The sequence below is a fragment of the Ailuropoda melanoleuca genome, chromosome 15 (genome assembly GCF_002007445.2).
Source record: "Ailuropoda melanoleuca isolate Jingjing chromosome 15, ASM200744v2, whole genome shotgun sequence".
In the NCBI taxonomy this organism is placed as follows: Eukaryota; Metazoa; Chordata; class Mammalia; order Carnivora; family Ursidae; genus Ailuropoda; species Ailuropoda melanoleuca.
In genome coordinates, this window is record NC_048232.1 from 41,724,843 (window position 1) to 41,740,210 (window position 15,368).

Genomic DNA, 15,368 nt, shown 5'->3' on the forward strand with positions numbered 1-15,368 from the left:
GTATTAATTTTAAAAAGCTAACTAAACAATGTTGGTTCATATTCATAAAATGTGAAATCAGAGACCGGTTTTGGAACTCAGTCTTCAACTCTACAATTTTGGGATTATAGCTCCTGCCATTACTTTCATTTTTGGAAGCCAATTTTTAGTATAGGAAAGTGAGCCAGATAATTCCCTGCCAAATTTGTTTCCTAAAAATCTAGTTTTGTTAAGAATGAGAAAATCACATCATACATTTATGTAACTATTTGTAATTGTTCTAGCCAAGAAATATTCAAAGGGTTTAGATGAGAATGTGGTTTTAAAATGGCAGAGCAAAATAGTTCTCTACCTTCTCCAGAAATCACCTCAAAACAAAAAGGGTTGACAAATAACATAAACTACATCTTCAGCAAAACTAGAATCTCAAACCATAAATACATAAAAAAAAGTTACCAAATTCCACAAGTCAAACAGGGGGTGGGAGGTGGTGATAAGAAGCCAAGAGGAGACACCTATAACCAGAGATTTCAGAGAGAGCCCAGTCGTCCAAAGCAGGGACCATGGCATAAAGCAAAACAACATAGAATGGATTGCATAGGCTTTGTTTGGAACACCAGAATGGATTGCATAGGCTGGTGGCTGGAAGTTCCCCGGAACCAGTGGACCAGGGTGAAGCCAGGGAGGGGGTAGAAAGACAACAAACACCTACAGATAAACTACCAACTGCAGGAAGCAATCTATCAGTGAGGCAGGCTAGCAGAGAGGAATTCTGTATTGTTGGCAGCTTACAGTCACCAATCTCTGAGCGGAGGAAGAATGCACTCATCACAGGTTACTGTGGACTGCGGAGTAATTTTTTTCTAGCCTGGAGCACAACTTGGGCTCTTCTGTCGCAGATCTTCTTTCAAACTTCCAATTTAGAAAGGACTCCTCTTGTTCAAAGATGAGCAATCATTCAAAAGGAACTGGCATTAGATGTATACCAAGTTAATATTGAAAAAAAAAAAAAAGGAGAGAAGGAACGGAAAAACAAAGCAATAGCTGATGAAGGATACTCATGAGTAGAAGACTGCCACAGAGCAAATGATAAATATGACCAAAGAGATCATCACAAAATGTTAAAAATACACACTGAAACCATCATCTCTATAAAGCAAGAGATCAAAACAGAGATATAAGAGCTCATGGAAAACTGGGCAAGCCAACATGATAGAAGGACATAAAACATGAGCTTGTAGAGATCAGAAGAGATATTAATGAGAAAAATAAAAACACCACTACCACCACCAATGGGGAGATTACTGCTCGGTATCCTGCTCTGTGCTACTCTTACATATTATGTTGTGTTCCGTAACTATATTAAAGGGAATTTGGGCTCTCTGATGGTACATGTTGGTGTCTCTCTCTTTTTTTTAAGTTTGTATTTAAATTCTAGTGTAACATTAGTTTTAGGTGTACAGATAGTGATTCAACACTTCCATAATGTTGGTCTCTTCTCAGTCATCAGTATCTTTAAGAAAACTACAAGGAAGCATGGAAATAGATAAAGTATGCATCCAATTCTAGTTATAAACAGAAAATCTAAGAATGGAGTAAAGTTAATAAAATTAAAAGCAAAAATTTATTTTAAAACACAAGAACAGAACTGATAAATAAATGCAAGAGTTAGTTCTTTGGAAAAATGCTAAATAAAAATAAACCATTACCAGTACACTCATGGGAAAAAAGAATAAAAACACAAACGTACCAAATATGGAACAATATGTGTGCATATCAAAATCATCACCTTGTATACATTAAATATATACAATTTTATTTGTCAATTATACCTCAATAAAGCTGAAAAAGTAAATTCGAAAGAGAGAAATATCTAAAGACTATGGTGGAATGAGACAGAAAACATAGCTATCTGAGTTGAGAGTCAAGAATGACAGACACCGGAAGAGCTACAGCCTTCATGAGAAGGACAGAGTCCGGGTACCAGGAAGTGGTCAGTCTCCCCTTGTATTGATTGACCTTTGCTAAATCCAAGGAAAGGGTTTTCTGAGTTAGAAAGAGGAATAAATAAGGCACAAGGGGGCCAATGTCTAAGATTTTGATAAGGCAGAAGGGCATGAATAAGGGTCAGGAGAATGGGAACGGAAGCAGCTAACCCAGAGGCAGACCAGAGAAGGTTTGCATCCTAGAGCTGCACAGTGGAACGGAGAGTCATTCCACTGTGAGACTACTTTAAACACCCCCTTTCCCCCCAGCTTTGATCACTCCAACCTATTTTTCTCTGCATTAACTAATACTTTGCATTGTAGGTACTTGCTAATTGTCTGGCCTTCAGATGGGTTACCTCTTCCATGAGAACAGGGACCACAACTCTTTTACCAATCATTGTATATCCATTGCATCCTGGCCTTATGTTGTGCCAGCTGTTACATATTTGTTGAATGAATGAATGGGGTAAGTTTGACATTTTGGAGAAGCAGCAGAGAACAATAAGGAATGTGGCTGCAGAGACACTGGGCCCAAGGAGGAAGATGCGCATCATGGAGGTGCAGATACCTTACTGGGAATGGGACAGCTATGGTGGACCGCAGGATACAGTAAGAATGTGCAAGGTCTTCCTGGTCTATGGTAGAGAGTCCGCTGAGAGGCTGGAGGGATAGGTTGAAGAGGTCATCTACATCTCACAGCATAGTATTTAATGGGAAACAAGTGTGGTTCTGTGCCTTGCATTTTTTTTTTTAAAGATTCCATTTATTCATTTGAGAGAGACAGAGAGAGACAGAGAGAACACAAGCAGGGGGAGAGGCAAACTGAGAGGGAGAGGCAGACTCCCCGCCAAGCTAGGAGCCCAACATGGGGCTCGATCCCAAGACCCTGGAGATCATGACCTGAGCTGAAGGCAGATGCTTAACCATCTAAGCCACCCAAGGGCCCCCGTGCCTTGCTTTTAAAAAGTCAACTTCACAAGCACAATCTGGAAAGACTTGGTTTAACCTAATAACACAGGTAAAAAACCCCAAAAGCCAGGCTTCGAGATCTTGGTAAACAATAAGCACAAAATGAGTGACAAACAGGATTCAACCACCACAATTCTAGGTCGAGGTAGACAGGCTGCTTTCATAGGTTCTAACATTTTCCGTGATGAAGGTGACAGGCTTGAGTTGCTGTGGGCTGTCAGACTGTTGTACAACCTTCCTTCCTGAGTGCTACACTTTAGCAAGTAGAGACTTAAACTTGAACATACTCAGAAGAGAGGTCCTCAGGATGATAAAGACACTCCAAAGTAAGTTTTATGCGAGGAACTGTTAAGGACCTGGGGTAATTTTGCTTGGAGAAGGAAAGACCTCAGAGAAGCACGAGAGCTGTCTTTGAGTTATCTGAAGGGCTGCGAGGTAAGAGGCTTTAGTCTAGTTCTGAATGACCTCGAGGGTCAAAGGCAGACTAATAGGCAGGAGCCACAGGCAGCCAGATTTCCACTCAGTGCAAGTGAGGACTTTGGGGCTGTCAGAGCTCCGGGCTCGGGTTGGGGAGATCTGCCTTGGCACGGGCGCTCGGGCCCACGTGTGAGCTGACTTCTAATTTCTCTGCTAACACTCAGATCCTGTGACCAACCAGCCTTTCGATGACCACGTTCACGATGAGTGCTTGGGAAGCACTGTTTTACAAATATGAGGTATTGTTACTGCGTTTCCATTGTCTTGGAGGACTTCGATTCTCTCACAACTGCCATCTTCTCTCTCTTTAACCCCGTGAAGATTTCTAACTTATTGATGCTCAATTTAATACTATTATGACTACGATTCTCTGTCTAGGAATTCAAATTTGCAAAAGCTTCATGAATAATAAATGGTTTTTCATTTTTTATTCATGTGGGAAAGGCTCTGTGTTTGGTATGCTAATCAGGGTCCTCATCCTGTGGTGTGAAAGGACAGAGTGTTCTCTACACTCGACGTGGGGCTCGAACTCATGACCCCAAGACCAAGTGTAGCTCGCTCCACCGCATGAGCCAGGCAGGCAGCCCTGAGAGTAGCTAAGTTCTTACACATTACCTTATGGGCAGAACTCTTTTAAATCAGCAACATCCTTACAAAAAATCTGTGTAACAGGAGAGTTTCCACATTAAGAAACAATAAATAGGGGCGCTTGGGTGGCGCAGTCGTTAAGCGTCTGCCTTCAGCTCAGGGCATGATCCCGGAGTTGTGGCATCGAGCCCCACATCAGGCTTCTCTGCTCAGAGCCTGCTTCTTCCTCTCCCACTCCCCCTGCTTGTGTTCCCTCTCTCGCTGGCTGTCTCTCTCTGTCAAATAAATAAATAAAATCTTAAAAAAAAAAAAGAAACAATAAATAAGCAAGCACATTAATAAACAAACCTCGGAGTCTACTCTGATAGAATTTGACTTCTGTCCTTTATCAGAGACCTCTGGTGGCTCATTGACTCACAGGCAATGAGAAATCAAGAATTTGATCAACGAGAAATTAATACACGAGTTATCTGGTGGCATAGCTATCTTGTCACAAAGTATCAAAACTTGGAAAAATTAATTGCCAGATAAATAAAAGCTCCAATTCTATTTTGGGTCTTCAAAATTTTTTCTCCACCAAACTCCAGTATTATCTCTAACAAGTCACTACTTGATGGCTTTGAAATATCATTTCTTCTCCTCGTCCTCCCCTCTTCATGGGACTTGACAAGAGTGACATAGGCAAAGGCAAGCTGAGAGAAGAAAACTAGCAGAACCAGGGAGAGAGTGAACTGGTTACAGACCGTCCTAAAAAGCAGTTAGCTAAGTTACAAAGCAACCCCCGCAAGAAAACATGCATGTGTTCTCCAAACTCTTGGTTTATGTATTTTTTTCTGACTAACTTAACTTACGTATTTTTATCTGACTAACTTAAATCAGAGCAGAAAAGGGATTTGGAAGCTGGAATTTATACCAGGCAAAAAAGAGAAGGTAAACTTTGTGTTGTTATTGTTACTGTTGTTGTTTTGTATAAATACCCTAAATTTATTTAATTCCCTGTCACTTGATATTTTTGTTTCCCTAATATTTAGACATTGTAAAACAATGCCTGAAACAACATCTTTATACGTCTGTCTCTGGTATAATTACTTCCTTAGGATAAAGTCCTAGAAACGGAATTGTAAGGTTGAAGAGGTTATGAGCATTTGAAAGGCTTTCCGATGCTGTCTTTAAGGTGTGTCTGTTATATTTTGCTTCCAAACAAATTCCTGTGTGTCGCTAGTGCCCCACCTACAGCTTTCAGCACATGAGACGATGGCCAGGACGCCTCAGTCAGCACCCTGCCCAGTGTGTCTGTGTTCAGGTAGGCCAGCAGCTACGGCTTGACCTGGAATTCAAATATTCTCTAGGCACCACAGGGGCAATCTGGAACCTCCTCTTCTGGAGGGATATTTTCACCAGAGATCCAGATGGGGGCACTCACATCTCAACCCCATATAAGAGAAAAACGGACACGCTTCTCTATGTATCATTGGAAGGAAACAGATGTTTAAAAGAAGCTTTTAGTTTATTAGTCTGTATTCAGTCTAATACTTGCTGTATGTTTAGGTTCTGTGAGTGAGGTTTGACTTCTAACGTAGGTTATACTTCTTCTCATGAAGCCGATGCCTATGAAGAAAAATCTACTATATACTTTCATATATTGCGGTCCCCACTCTCTCCTAGTGGGTATTCAGGAAACCTGTGTGAGTTTCTATTAAAAGTCAGGGGGAGGGGCGCCTGGGTGGCACAGCGGTTAAGCGTCTGCCTTCGGCTCAGGGCGTGATCCCGGCATTATGGGATCGAGCCCCACATCAGGCTCCTCTGCTGTGAGCCTGCTTCTTCCTCTCCCACTCCCCCTGCTTGTGTTCCCCCTCTCACTGGCTGTCTCTATCTGTCAAATAAATAAATAAAATCTTTAAAAAAAAAAAAGTCAGGGGGAGGCAGGAATAAATGGGGTCACAAATCATTGGCTCATCTCTTAAAGCACACCTCAGCACTCCCCAATCCATCTTTGTGCAAAGCCTGCTTAAAAAAGTGAGAATGGGGCCAGTTTTCGGTGAACCACTTTATTGTATGGTTTGCCTCCTATCAATCTAAGCATGAAGGACAAGCTCTGAATTGAACACTCAGACATCAGTAGCCTAATGGGGGCTTGCTCGCATTTGATAAATGTTCCTGACTTATCAGTATTAAGGAGGAGAAAATGCAAGGCCACCATATTCAGTGTGTTCCATCTGGCTGCACTGAAGCAGACACAAGTAAAATAAATAAAGATTTTTTTCCCCCAAAGGGCAGAGGATAGCTCCTTGAGGAGCACAGGCTTCAACAGCAAGCCCTCTGTTCCCCAAGGCTTGGCCATACCTTGAGTCCCATAGCTGGAATCTATTCCAGAGCTGTCCCACGAGTCCACTGCACTGTCCACGCTGGGCACAGTGGAGGGGTACGTGTCGGTGAGCTTGCCTGGCTTCTGTGCTGGAGACACGTCCTCCTCCACATCTCCCAGGTCACTCAGGTGGCTAGCAATGGGGAATTTCTTGGGACTTGATGCTGACTGGGCTTTAAAGACAAAGAAGGAGTTTAAGTCTGAGAGTAAATTTCAATAGTAAGATATTTCAATTCTCCCTCTGGAGAGTCATTTCCCTAGAAAGACACACATAGGGATAGAAATGCACTGAAAATCCATAACTGTGGCTCTCGACCCACTCACCATCTGTCTGTTTCTTAATTTTCAAGGTGACAGTCTCTCCTGCCATCTGTAACAAATGGATGGCTTCACTCAGAGGCTTTCCTTTCAAGCTGCTGCTATTGATTGCCAGGATTCGGTCTCCTATGTGGATCGCGCCGGTTCTGAAACACCAAATAGTAATAGGAAAGGTAGAATAAACCCTGGGTGCCACTGAATATAAATTCCCTGCCATACTTTATATATTCATAATAATAAAGGCTTGGCAAAGGTCTCTAGAAGCCACTTCTCGCTTTCTCCTGGGCAATGTTACAAGATAACTGCATCTGTTGCGAATAACTTTTTAGTTTCAAATAAAATTAGAAAAATTGTTTTAATTAGGATGTAAAATGGACTTGTGTGCTTTTTAAATTCTAAGAAAGCAGAGTCATTTGGTAACCCTCTTAAAAATCCCAAGGAAATAAACAATGTCGGACAATAAATGCAGTGATATTCAGTATGGAGCATTCCTTCTTTGTACGGGCTTAAAAGGTTGAACACGATCCTGACCCCAGCTCACCAGAAGTGAGGCTCAGCGAGGTGGGGACCCCCATGAGACCCTGCTGTGGCAGGGTCCCTCTGTTGGTAATTCTATGGCTTGAAAAGGTTGAATTCAAAAATCAGTTCGGGCTACATTTTAATCCCACCCTACCACTTCCCAGTTGTGTGACCTGGATATCTTGTTTTAACCTCTCTGGGTATCACTTTCCTTGTCACTACAATGGGAATAATCATCTCTCAGGGGAGCCCTGAGGATTAAATAGGAAAAAATAGGTAAAGGGCTCAGCCTGCTGCTTGAAATGTGGAAAGAGGAAATTTATTGATCAATGAACTAATGAACCTTTGGCCTTGTCTCTTCTCTTTCCATCCTCACGCAATTCTGAGCAGGCAGACTGGACTTTATAATTTTGATGTTCACCATATCCATCTTTGGAAGCATGGGGGGGGAAGTAGTAGATTCATAAGCATTCAATCTCAGGGATGCTCTAAAAACTCAGATCTCTCCAGCCGGGTTACAGGGTGCAGAATGGGACTCTCGAGCCCCAGCCTCCTGTTATACTGGCTCGGTTTAAGTACAGTGAGCGAGCGAAGGAGCCCAGCTCACAGGGCCGCCTGCAGCTGAGTGCGCTGACCACAGCTTGCTTCTGGGGTAGCGGGCAGCAGCGACTGGGGTAACAGAGGTGACATGGGGTCACATGGGTTATGAGGGACTGTTTAAGGAGTCCACCCATGCATCTACGCTCAAAGAATGCTTTTTTTCCTTCGGGAAAAAAAGATCACTTCATTCTTTCATAAAGGATCTTCAGTTTAGGAAAGATCTATGTTGTAAGCCACGGAACACTTGACCAGTAGGATCAACATTGATCCAAGAATTGGATCAACACTGAACTTTTCTTGCTGTCTCCCTAATAGAGATACCTAGGACTTCTCTCTAACAGAGGAAGCCAGGAAAGGAGAGCATCTGAAGAATATCACATCATAGGAGTCTCTGTGAATATCACAGCATGACATCCCAACAGGGGAACCCCTTTCTGAGCTGCCTCAGTGCCCTCATCTGCTGGATGAAGATCTTGGATGAGCCGATTTCCAGGGTGCCTTGCAGCTCCAAGATCCTTCAGTGCTACATCTCCATTCTGCAGACCATTCTCTGCGTCAGCACGAATGATGTGGGTGCATTCCTGAGCTAGGGAACTGGAGGAAAGGTTTGGAATATGCACCACAGCAGGTCCCAGAGAGAAATGAATTAACAGGGGCTGGGGGTGGGTGTGCATCATTGCCAAGAGAACAACTGGACATTAAATCACTAGACATTATGAAGATGGGGCACTGCACTTTGTTTCCCCAAATCTTTGAAGACAAAACTTGTGTCATCCTCTCTGGAAAACACCACAGCCAAGGCCAGGTGTATTACCTGTCAGGTAATACAGGTTCAGTAAATGTTTGCTGAATTGAACTGGATGAGCCTTTTAACCTCCCTGAACTTCCGTTTCCTCCTCTCAAAATGGACACGATATAAATCCACCTCCAATCCACTGTGGTCAAGTGTATACATTTCCGGAGGGTAATATCAATGCTAAGCCCATGACATCTTTCACTGCCTGTAAGATGCCCCTCAAAGTCAAGTCAGAGCTCTGCCTGGGAGTTCTCAAGCTCAAGGATTGATCCTTTGTGCATATTTGAAAAAGTTAACAGATAACTGAGCAGGACAGGGGAGCATGTTTCTATGCAGCTGTGAGGAAGGAAACCCATCTCAGACACAAGTCATTGTAGCAGTTTCTTGAAATTTTACCTTTCAGCTAATCCCCCTTTAGTGAGGCTTGAGATGATTATAGGATCAAACGGCTCTTCAGTTCCTGAAATTGTGATGCCAAGGGGCCCCCCATAGCGCTTAAGCTCCACAGTGTAAATAATTGCTCCGGAACTTTCTTGCTCATCTGCAATAAATGCCAAAGAGTCATAAATGGTTTCTTTGGGAAAAAAGCAAAGTAATAAGACGCATATATTCATACATAAAATAAGAAACTCAAGACATCATCACTGGAGCATTATGTCTCAGGAAATAATTATTTGGGGATGTCGATTGTCCTTAGGAAGATATTACATTCTAATACAGGGATGTGGTCGTCATTAGTGTCAAGGGACAGGTTCACTGCCTAATGACCTATGTTTCAAATCAGGGAGTAACCCGGCCAGAGGGCACCATAGGCCCTTTAGCCTGTGTCTGTGCCTAGCACAGGGCTTGCCCGGCCCCTCCTCAGTGTGCCCTAAATACCTGTGGGATGAGCACAGGGCTGAGGAGACAATGTGGGAGGAGAGGGTCATGCAGTGACAGAGACCACACCAGGCCATTCCGATTTCCAGGCCTTCACAAGCCAAGCTAACTTTCAACATAGAGCAGATTTTACTCAGGGTTGGAGCAAACTTTAACATATACGTGGTTAAGTGGGGCTTAGAGAAGTTGGTTTGGAAATCTAGAATCCCTTACACATTATCCCACTGACTGTATCTTAAAACGTCAATTCTATTGATGAATTCACAGATATTGAAACACAGGTTTGAATGGTTCTCTCTCCTCCGTTCTAGAGATGAAGAGCCATGTCAGTTATGTTTCAGGAGAATATACCAGGCTGCCACACTGTCATTAACTAATTTTCACTATTTAACATTTGTATGAAGGAAATCGTCTGTTAACGAGGTCTGCCTAAAGCACTGGCCCGCAAGATGTCACGGGACACCTTCGACATGGTTGGGTGTTTTGACCGTGTCAGGATTACAAATATGCAGTCTCAGAGTGTTTTATTTGCTTATGACATGCTTGAAGTTCTCGAGCATTTCTTGTTTTATTCCTTGAGCCCGGGAGCTGTGAATGGTTAGGGAGCTGTTTCATTTCTGTACCTAAGGATACAATGAAATGGTCCGGTAGCTACTTTAACAAAACAGTCAGCTTTTACAGTCAGACTGTATCAAGGTTAAACCTTAACACGGTCACGTTTCTGCAATAAGCAGCTGTTCATTTATGACACAGAACCCTGAAATAAGGAGGAAAAGAGAAACTTGAATTAACAAATCAATTATCTGTGTGCACGGTGAACAATTACAATGGGCATAAAATGAAAGGTCTATAGAGTAATGTAGGAAGCGATGTGTCCTCTCCTACCAGCATCTACGTCATTTCTGCCATAGATTGGGACTTCTGGAATGCACCTGTCACTTCTCCTTCCTCAGTGCTCTACTCCTAATAAGCTCCACACGCAGAGAATTAAAGACCATCTGCCATATACTGCAACGCTTAAATCAACCTCTTATGATATAAAAATATTCAGTATTACACTCAAATTTATATATATACACATATATTAAAATTTTATTTTATTTGAGCAAGAGAGAGCAGGAAAGGAGCACTGCCCCCCCAACACAGGGCCCGATCTCACAAAGATGACAAACTAACACCTGAAATGGAGTAAATGGGTTTAGGACAACTTCAGGTGGGGACATTTTAAATTATGCAGCTGAGGCCTCACAATAACAAGAAGGCAATTTTAAGGTATTCAATGAGTTTAAATAGTGATGGGGATGCAAATAAAAAAATAAATAGAGATTTTAGAATGGCAGTATTTTAGTGAGGAAGGACATGTTCCTGTTATGACATTGCAATGGAAACAGGAAGAAGTGATGCTGTATTTAAATTATGACAGGGGCACCTGGGTGGCTCAGTTGGTTAAGTGTCTGCCTTCAGCTCAGGTCATGATCCCAGGGTCCTGGGATCAAGCCCCATGTCAGGCTCTCTGCTCACTGGGGAGCCTGCTTCTCCCCCTGCTTGTGCATGCTCTCTCTCTCTCTGTCAAATAAATAAATAAAATCTTTAAAATAAAATAAAATAAATTATGGCAGAAATCCAAGCTGATTTCTGATTTCTTCAACAAATTGTCAGAAACAAAAATCAGAAAGGGAAAATTTAAGAGACATTACAACCAAAAGCAATGAGTAGATCTTTTTGGACCCAAATTAAAATCAACTTTAAAATATCTCTCCCTCTCTGTCTCTCTCTATCCATCTGCCTTCCTAACTATATATGTATATGAAAATCAGGGAAATGGCACATTGAGTAAATACTAGATGATACTAAGAATTATCGATAATATTTTGGACTGTGCTGATATGGAGTTATATATTTTAGATATCCTTTAAAAACATATCATTTAGGGATACATTAATAATAGTTACAAGATGGAACGATATGTCAAGAATTTCTTCAATATAATTCAGTGTGTGGGTGGGGTGGGACAATTAGGCTGGGAACAGAGCTGAAGCAAGACGGATCCTAAGTTAATAATCGTTGATGCTAGGTGATGTAGGATGGTTCATGACATCATTTTTCTCTATTTTAAAAGCATATTTGAAGTTTTCCTAATAAACTTTTTTTTTTAAAAAGGAAAATATTGGGGCACCTGGCTGGCTCAGTTGGAGGAGCATGCGACTGTTGATCTTGGGGTCCTGAGTTCAAGCCCTACCTTGGGTGTAGAGATCACTTAAACAAATAAACAGATAAATCAACTTTAAAAAATAAAAGAAAAGATATTAACTCCCTTAGAAAACCCTGGTGGATACCTTGAGTAAACAGATTATTTAATTAGCTCGGCTTCCCTACTTTCACAGACGATGGTGGTGGCTGGGTATACACAGTCTCATCCAGACCCGTCTGGCCCATCTGCCACCAGGCAAGGTTCCCAGAGCTTCCCACTGTCCCTGGCTCTAGAGGAGGTCCCCACCTCAGCTCTGCCCTGTTTTCCATAGCAACAGTTTCTTCCTAAATTGTTTTCCTGGTTGGGGGGCGCCTGGGTGGCACAGCGGTTAAGCGTCTGCCTTCGGCTCAGGGCGTGATCCCGGCGTTATGGGATCGAGCCCCACATCAGGCTCTTCCTCTGTGAGCCTGCTTCTTCCTCTCCCACTCCCCCTGCTTGTGTTCCCTCTCTCGCTGGCTGTCTCTATCTCTGTTGAATAAAGAAATTAAAAAAGAAAAAAAAAAAACTTTAAAAAAAATTGTTTTCCTGGTTGGGCTCCGGCCTTTGCCCCTCCCCCATATCTATTTTCACCAGTGCTGACAATATACAATTCCTCTTTAATTCCCAGAATATTTTTAAAGCATAAATCTGAATATGCTACTCCCTTACTTGATGCATTTTCAGTAGTTCCCAATTCTTTAAGAATAAAATACAGGGGGAGCCTGAGTGGCTCAGTCGTTAAGTGTCTGCCTTCGGCTCAGGGCATGATCCTGGCGTTGTGGGATCGAGCCCCACATCAGGCTCCTCCACTAGGAGCCTGCTTCTTCCTCTCCCACTCCCCCTGCTTGTGTTCCCTCTCTCGCTGGCTGTCTCTGTCAAATAAATAAATAAATAAATAAATAAATAAATAAATAAATAATCTTAAAAAAAAAAAAGGAATAAAATACAGCTTCTTTGCCTGAGCTGAGCTGAAGCCTCTGTGTCTCCAGAGGGCCCTGTCGTCTTCTCCCCCAAAGGCCAATCTCCTACCTTCTCTCCTCACTGAACCACTGCAGTTCCTTAAAAAGCGCTTTTCTAACATGGTTAACCCCGCATGCGTTACTCCCTATGCACAAATACCTTTCTCCTCTGTATTCTTCCAGCGTTCTCAACTTCTCTCAATTTTTGTTCCCCTTGCCAAGGAGAAAAGTGAAATGAAATTTGAATTCTCCCTAACAAGAGAAATTAAATATGAAGGAACAGATCCAGTCAGGTAGGGTTGAGCTCCAAAGGGCCGCAAACCATTGTCACGTAATGTCTAGCATTCTTTGCTCCCTGAGAACCAATCTTCGCCCCCATAAAGAATGCCTGTTTTAGTATACACTTTTCCCTCTATGTTTGAATGATTTCTCTACTTGTCTCCTCCATTCCAACAGGATCATCTTGAAAATAGACAAAATTATATCTTCATGTCCCCAGAACAATGTCTGGCACCAAAGAGAGCTTTGCCTGGACAAATGAGTGAGAGGATGAATGGATGTTGTCAGCCTTAGTCACAGTTCCAAGGAAAGAGGTCTCTAACAGAGCTTTGTGAGTCACCCTCCTCGCTCCTCTGAGGTCCAGTTTCCCTCTGCAAGGTGAAGCACACCCAACAGGGCTCACTCAAAGAGTGACACCGAGACCCGGGCTGCCACTGTGGGAACCAGCAAAGCTAGAGCACCCTCCCTCCACAGTGCCAAGAGTGTCTGAGTCAGCTTCAGGCACTTCCAACTCCATCTGCCTTCTCGGGCGTTAGCCCAACTGGCAGTGGGGAGGCCCTACAGCTTAGGAGGGTGATAACCGCCATGTATGCTCAGACCATTTTGGAGGTGGAAGCACTCCAAGCCCCTCCCCCTTGGGGCTGCTCCAGTTTAGAAAGGAGCAACTGGAGTGTGTAACCAGAACAAAAACTTTCTGAGAAGGAAAAATGCAGGATCACCACTAAGTTTCAAAGGGAGCCCAAACGGATGTTAATGATATTATAAGAAGCTTTTATATCACAACAGAAGGTTTACAACTATTAGTGAAAGACATGAAAAGGGGCCAGCCTACTTGTTTGCTCTGCTCAGCTCTAGTTAAGAAAATTAATGGGACCACAGAACAGATGCAAAATTGCAGCATTTCTTATCTACAATGTTATTTTCAGGCTTCTTGAGTGCTGCCTGTTTAACAAAATGAACGCTGTCTGGCTGGAATCCATAATGGCAGCTGCTTGCGTGGACCAAATAGGAGGCTTGGATTTGGGAGAGAGCCTTTGGAATGCATACATGTGCAGGTCAATCAAAGTTCACCTCAACTAAAAGCGATGGAATTCATTTTATGCAATATGGCTACATTTCTTGGAGGACAGGCCTGAGAAAATGAACCATTTAGAAGAACACCCTTAGAGCTTCCTACTGTTGTGTGGGCATTTTATCTGGCCGTGTCAAAACAGTCTACCAACAGAGTTCCAAGGAGCAGCTGAGTGCCTAAGAGTAAAATTTGAATTTATGTTAGTGATCTTTCATAAGTCTCCAGGTTAGGCTGCTTTGTGACAGCGCTTCTCAAAGTTGAGTCTTCGGACCAGGAACTTCAGCGTTATACAAGTACTTGTTGGAAATACACCTCAGACCTGTAGGAATCCCAATCTCTGGGGGAGGGGCCCCGTCACCTGTGTTTTAACAAGGCTTCTGAGTGATTCTGACTAGAGTTTGAAACCATTACTTTGAGATCAAGCATTAAAAAAAAGAAGATATTCTTTTTCTTTCTCTCTTTCTCTTCTTTCCTTTTTTTTTATTTTATTTTAAATCTACTGTAGCTTCTTTTGAAGGCTTTTGCCCAAACCATCCCTATTATTCCACCTAGCACAGCTAGGATCATTCTTGCTTGCTTGTCACGGGGTCTTTCAGCTACTTCAACCCACATTTGAGGGGGGTCAAAGCTGGGGCAAATTCTTTAGCTGGCTTAGCAATGATGAACTGAAAAAAAAAAAAAAACCAAAAATGAAAGCTCAAATCTTTGAAGGGCAGATTGAACTGGTACCAAGGCTATATGAGCATACGACTCTATTTGGAAATGTGTAACGGTAATTTGCTTTGAATGGGACAAATTGCAGCCTGGAAATGTTTCTCTACACAAATTAGTGCCAATGAAGGTAAAATACTGAATTTATAGTCTCTAAAACATCCTCTGTACGAGAAGTGAGGTGTCTAAATCAAGAGAGAAATCATTAGCAGCTATGTATTTGATTGGCACGAAGGCAGTCATACAAAGCAGACAGACCCTCCGGAATTACTTGGGACAGGTTTGGAAGCCTCCCTCTATTTCTTCCTACAACTCCCCAGATTCTCAACTGTTTTGCCTCAGGGCTGCTTCTCCGCTATCCTCTCCCTCCCTCTTCGCTTACATCGGATCTAGGTGCAATCAAAGAAAAACAACAGATTTCATGTCAAGAGGGTTATTTGCATCTTTGGGACCTAAGGATTGGGTAACAGCCCTTGTTTTAGAGCCTCAGACCAGGCAAGAACCATTTGGCTGTGCTTGATTTGTCATCCTATGGTAATGAAAGATGACAAATACGGAAGCCCCTAAAGCCAGAATGATCACTGAATATTGGGAGGTGGGGGATGGGGCAAATCCCTATAATGCCAAGTGTTCCAAAAG

At 42.6% G+C, this 15,368-nt stretch overlaps 1 protein-coding gene across 1 annotated transcript in view; it reads right to left on the minus strand.

Annotated features, from left to right (window-relative positions):
- The window catches only part of GRIP1 (glutamate receptor interacting protein 1), a 378,833-nt gene that overhangs the window by 34,608 nt on the left and 328,857 nt on the right, over positions 1–15,368 (minus strand). The window contains 3 exon segments of the mRNA XM_034643413.1: positions 6,345–6,539; positions 6,691–6,830; positions 8,996–9,140. Of these exon segments, the coding sequence (XP_034499304.1) occupies positions 6,345–6,539; positions 6,691–6,830; positions 8,996–9,140 (480 nt within the window).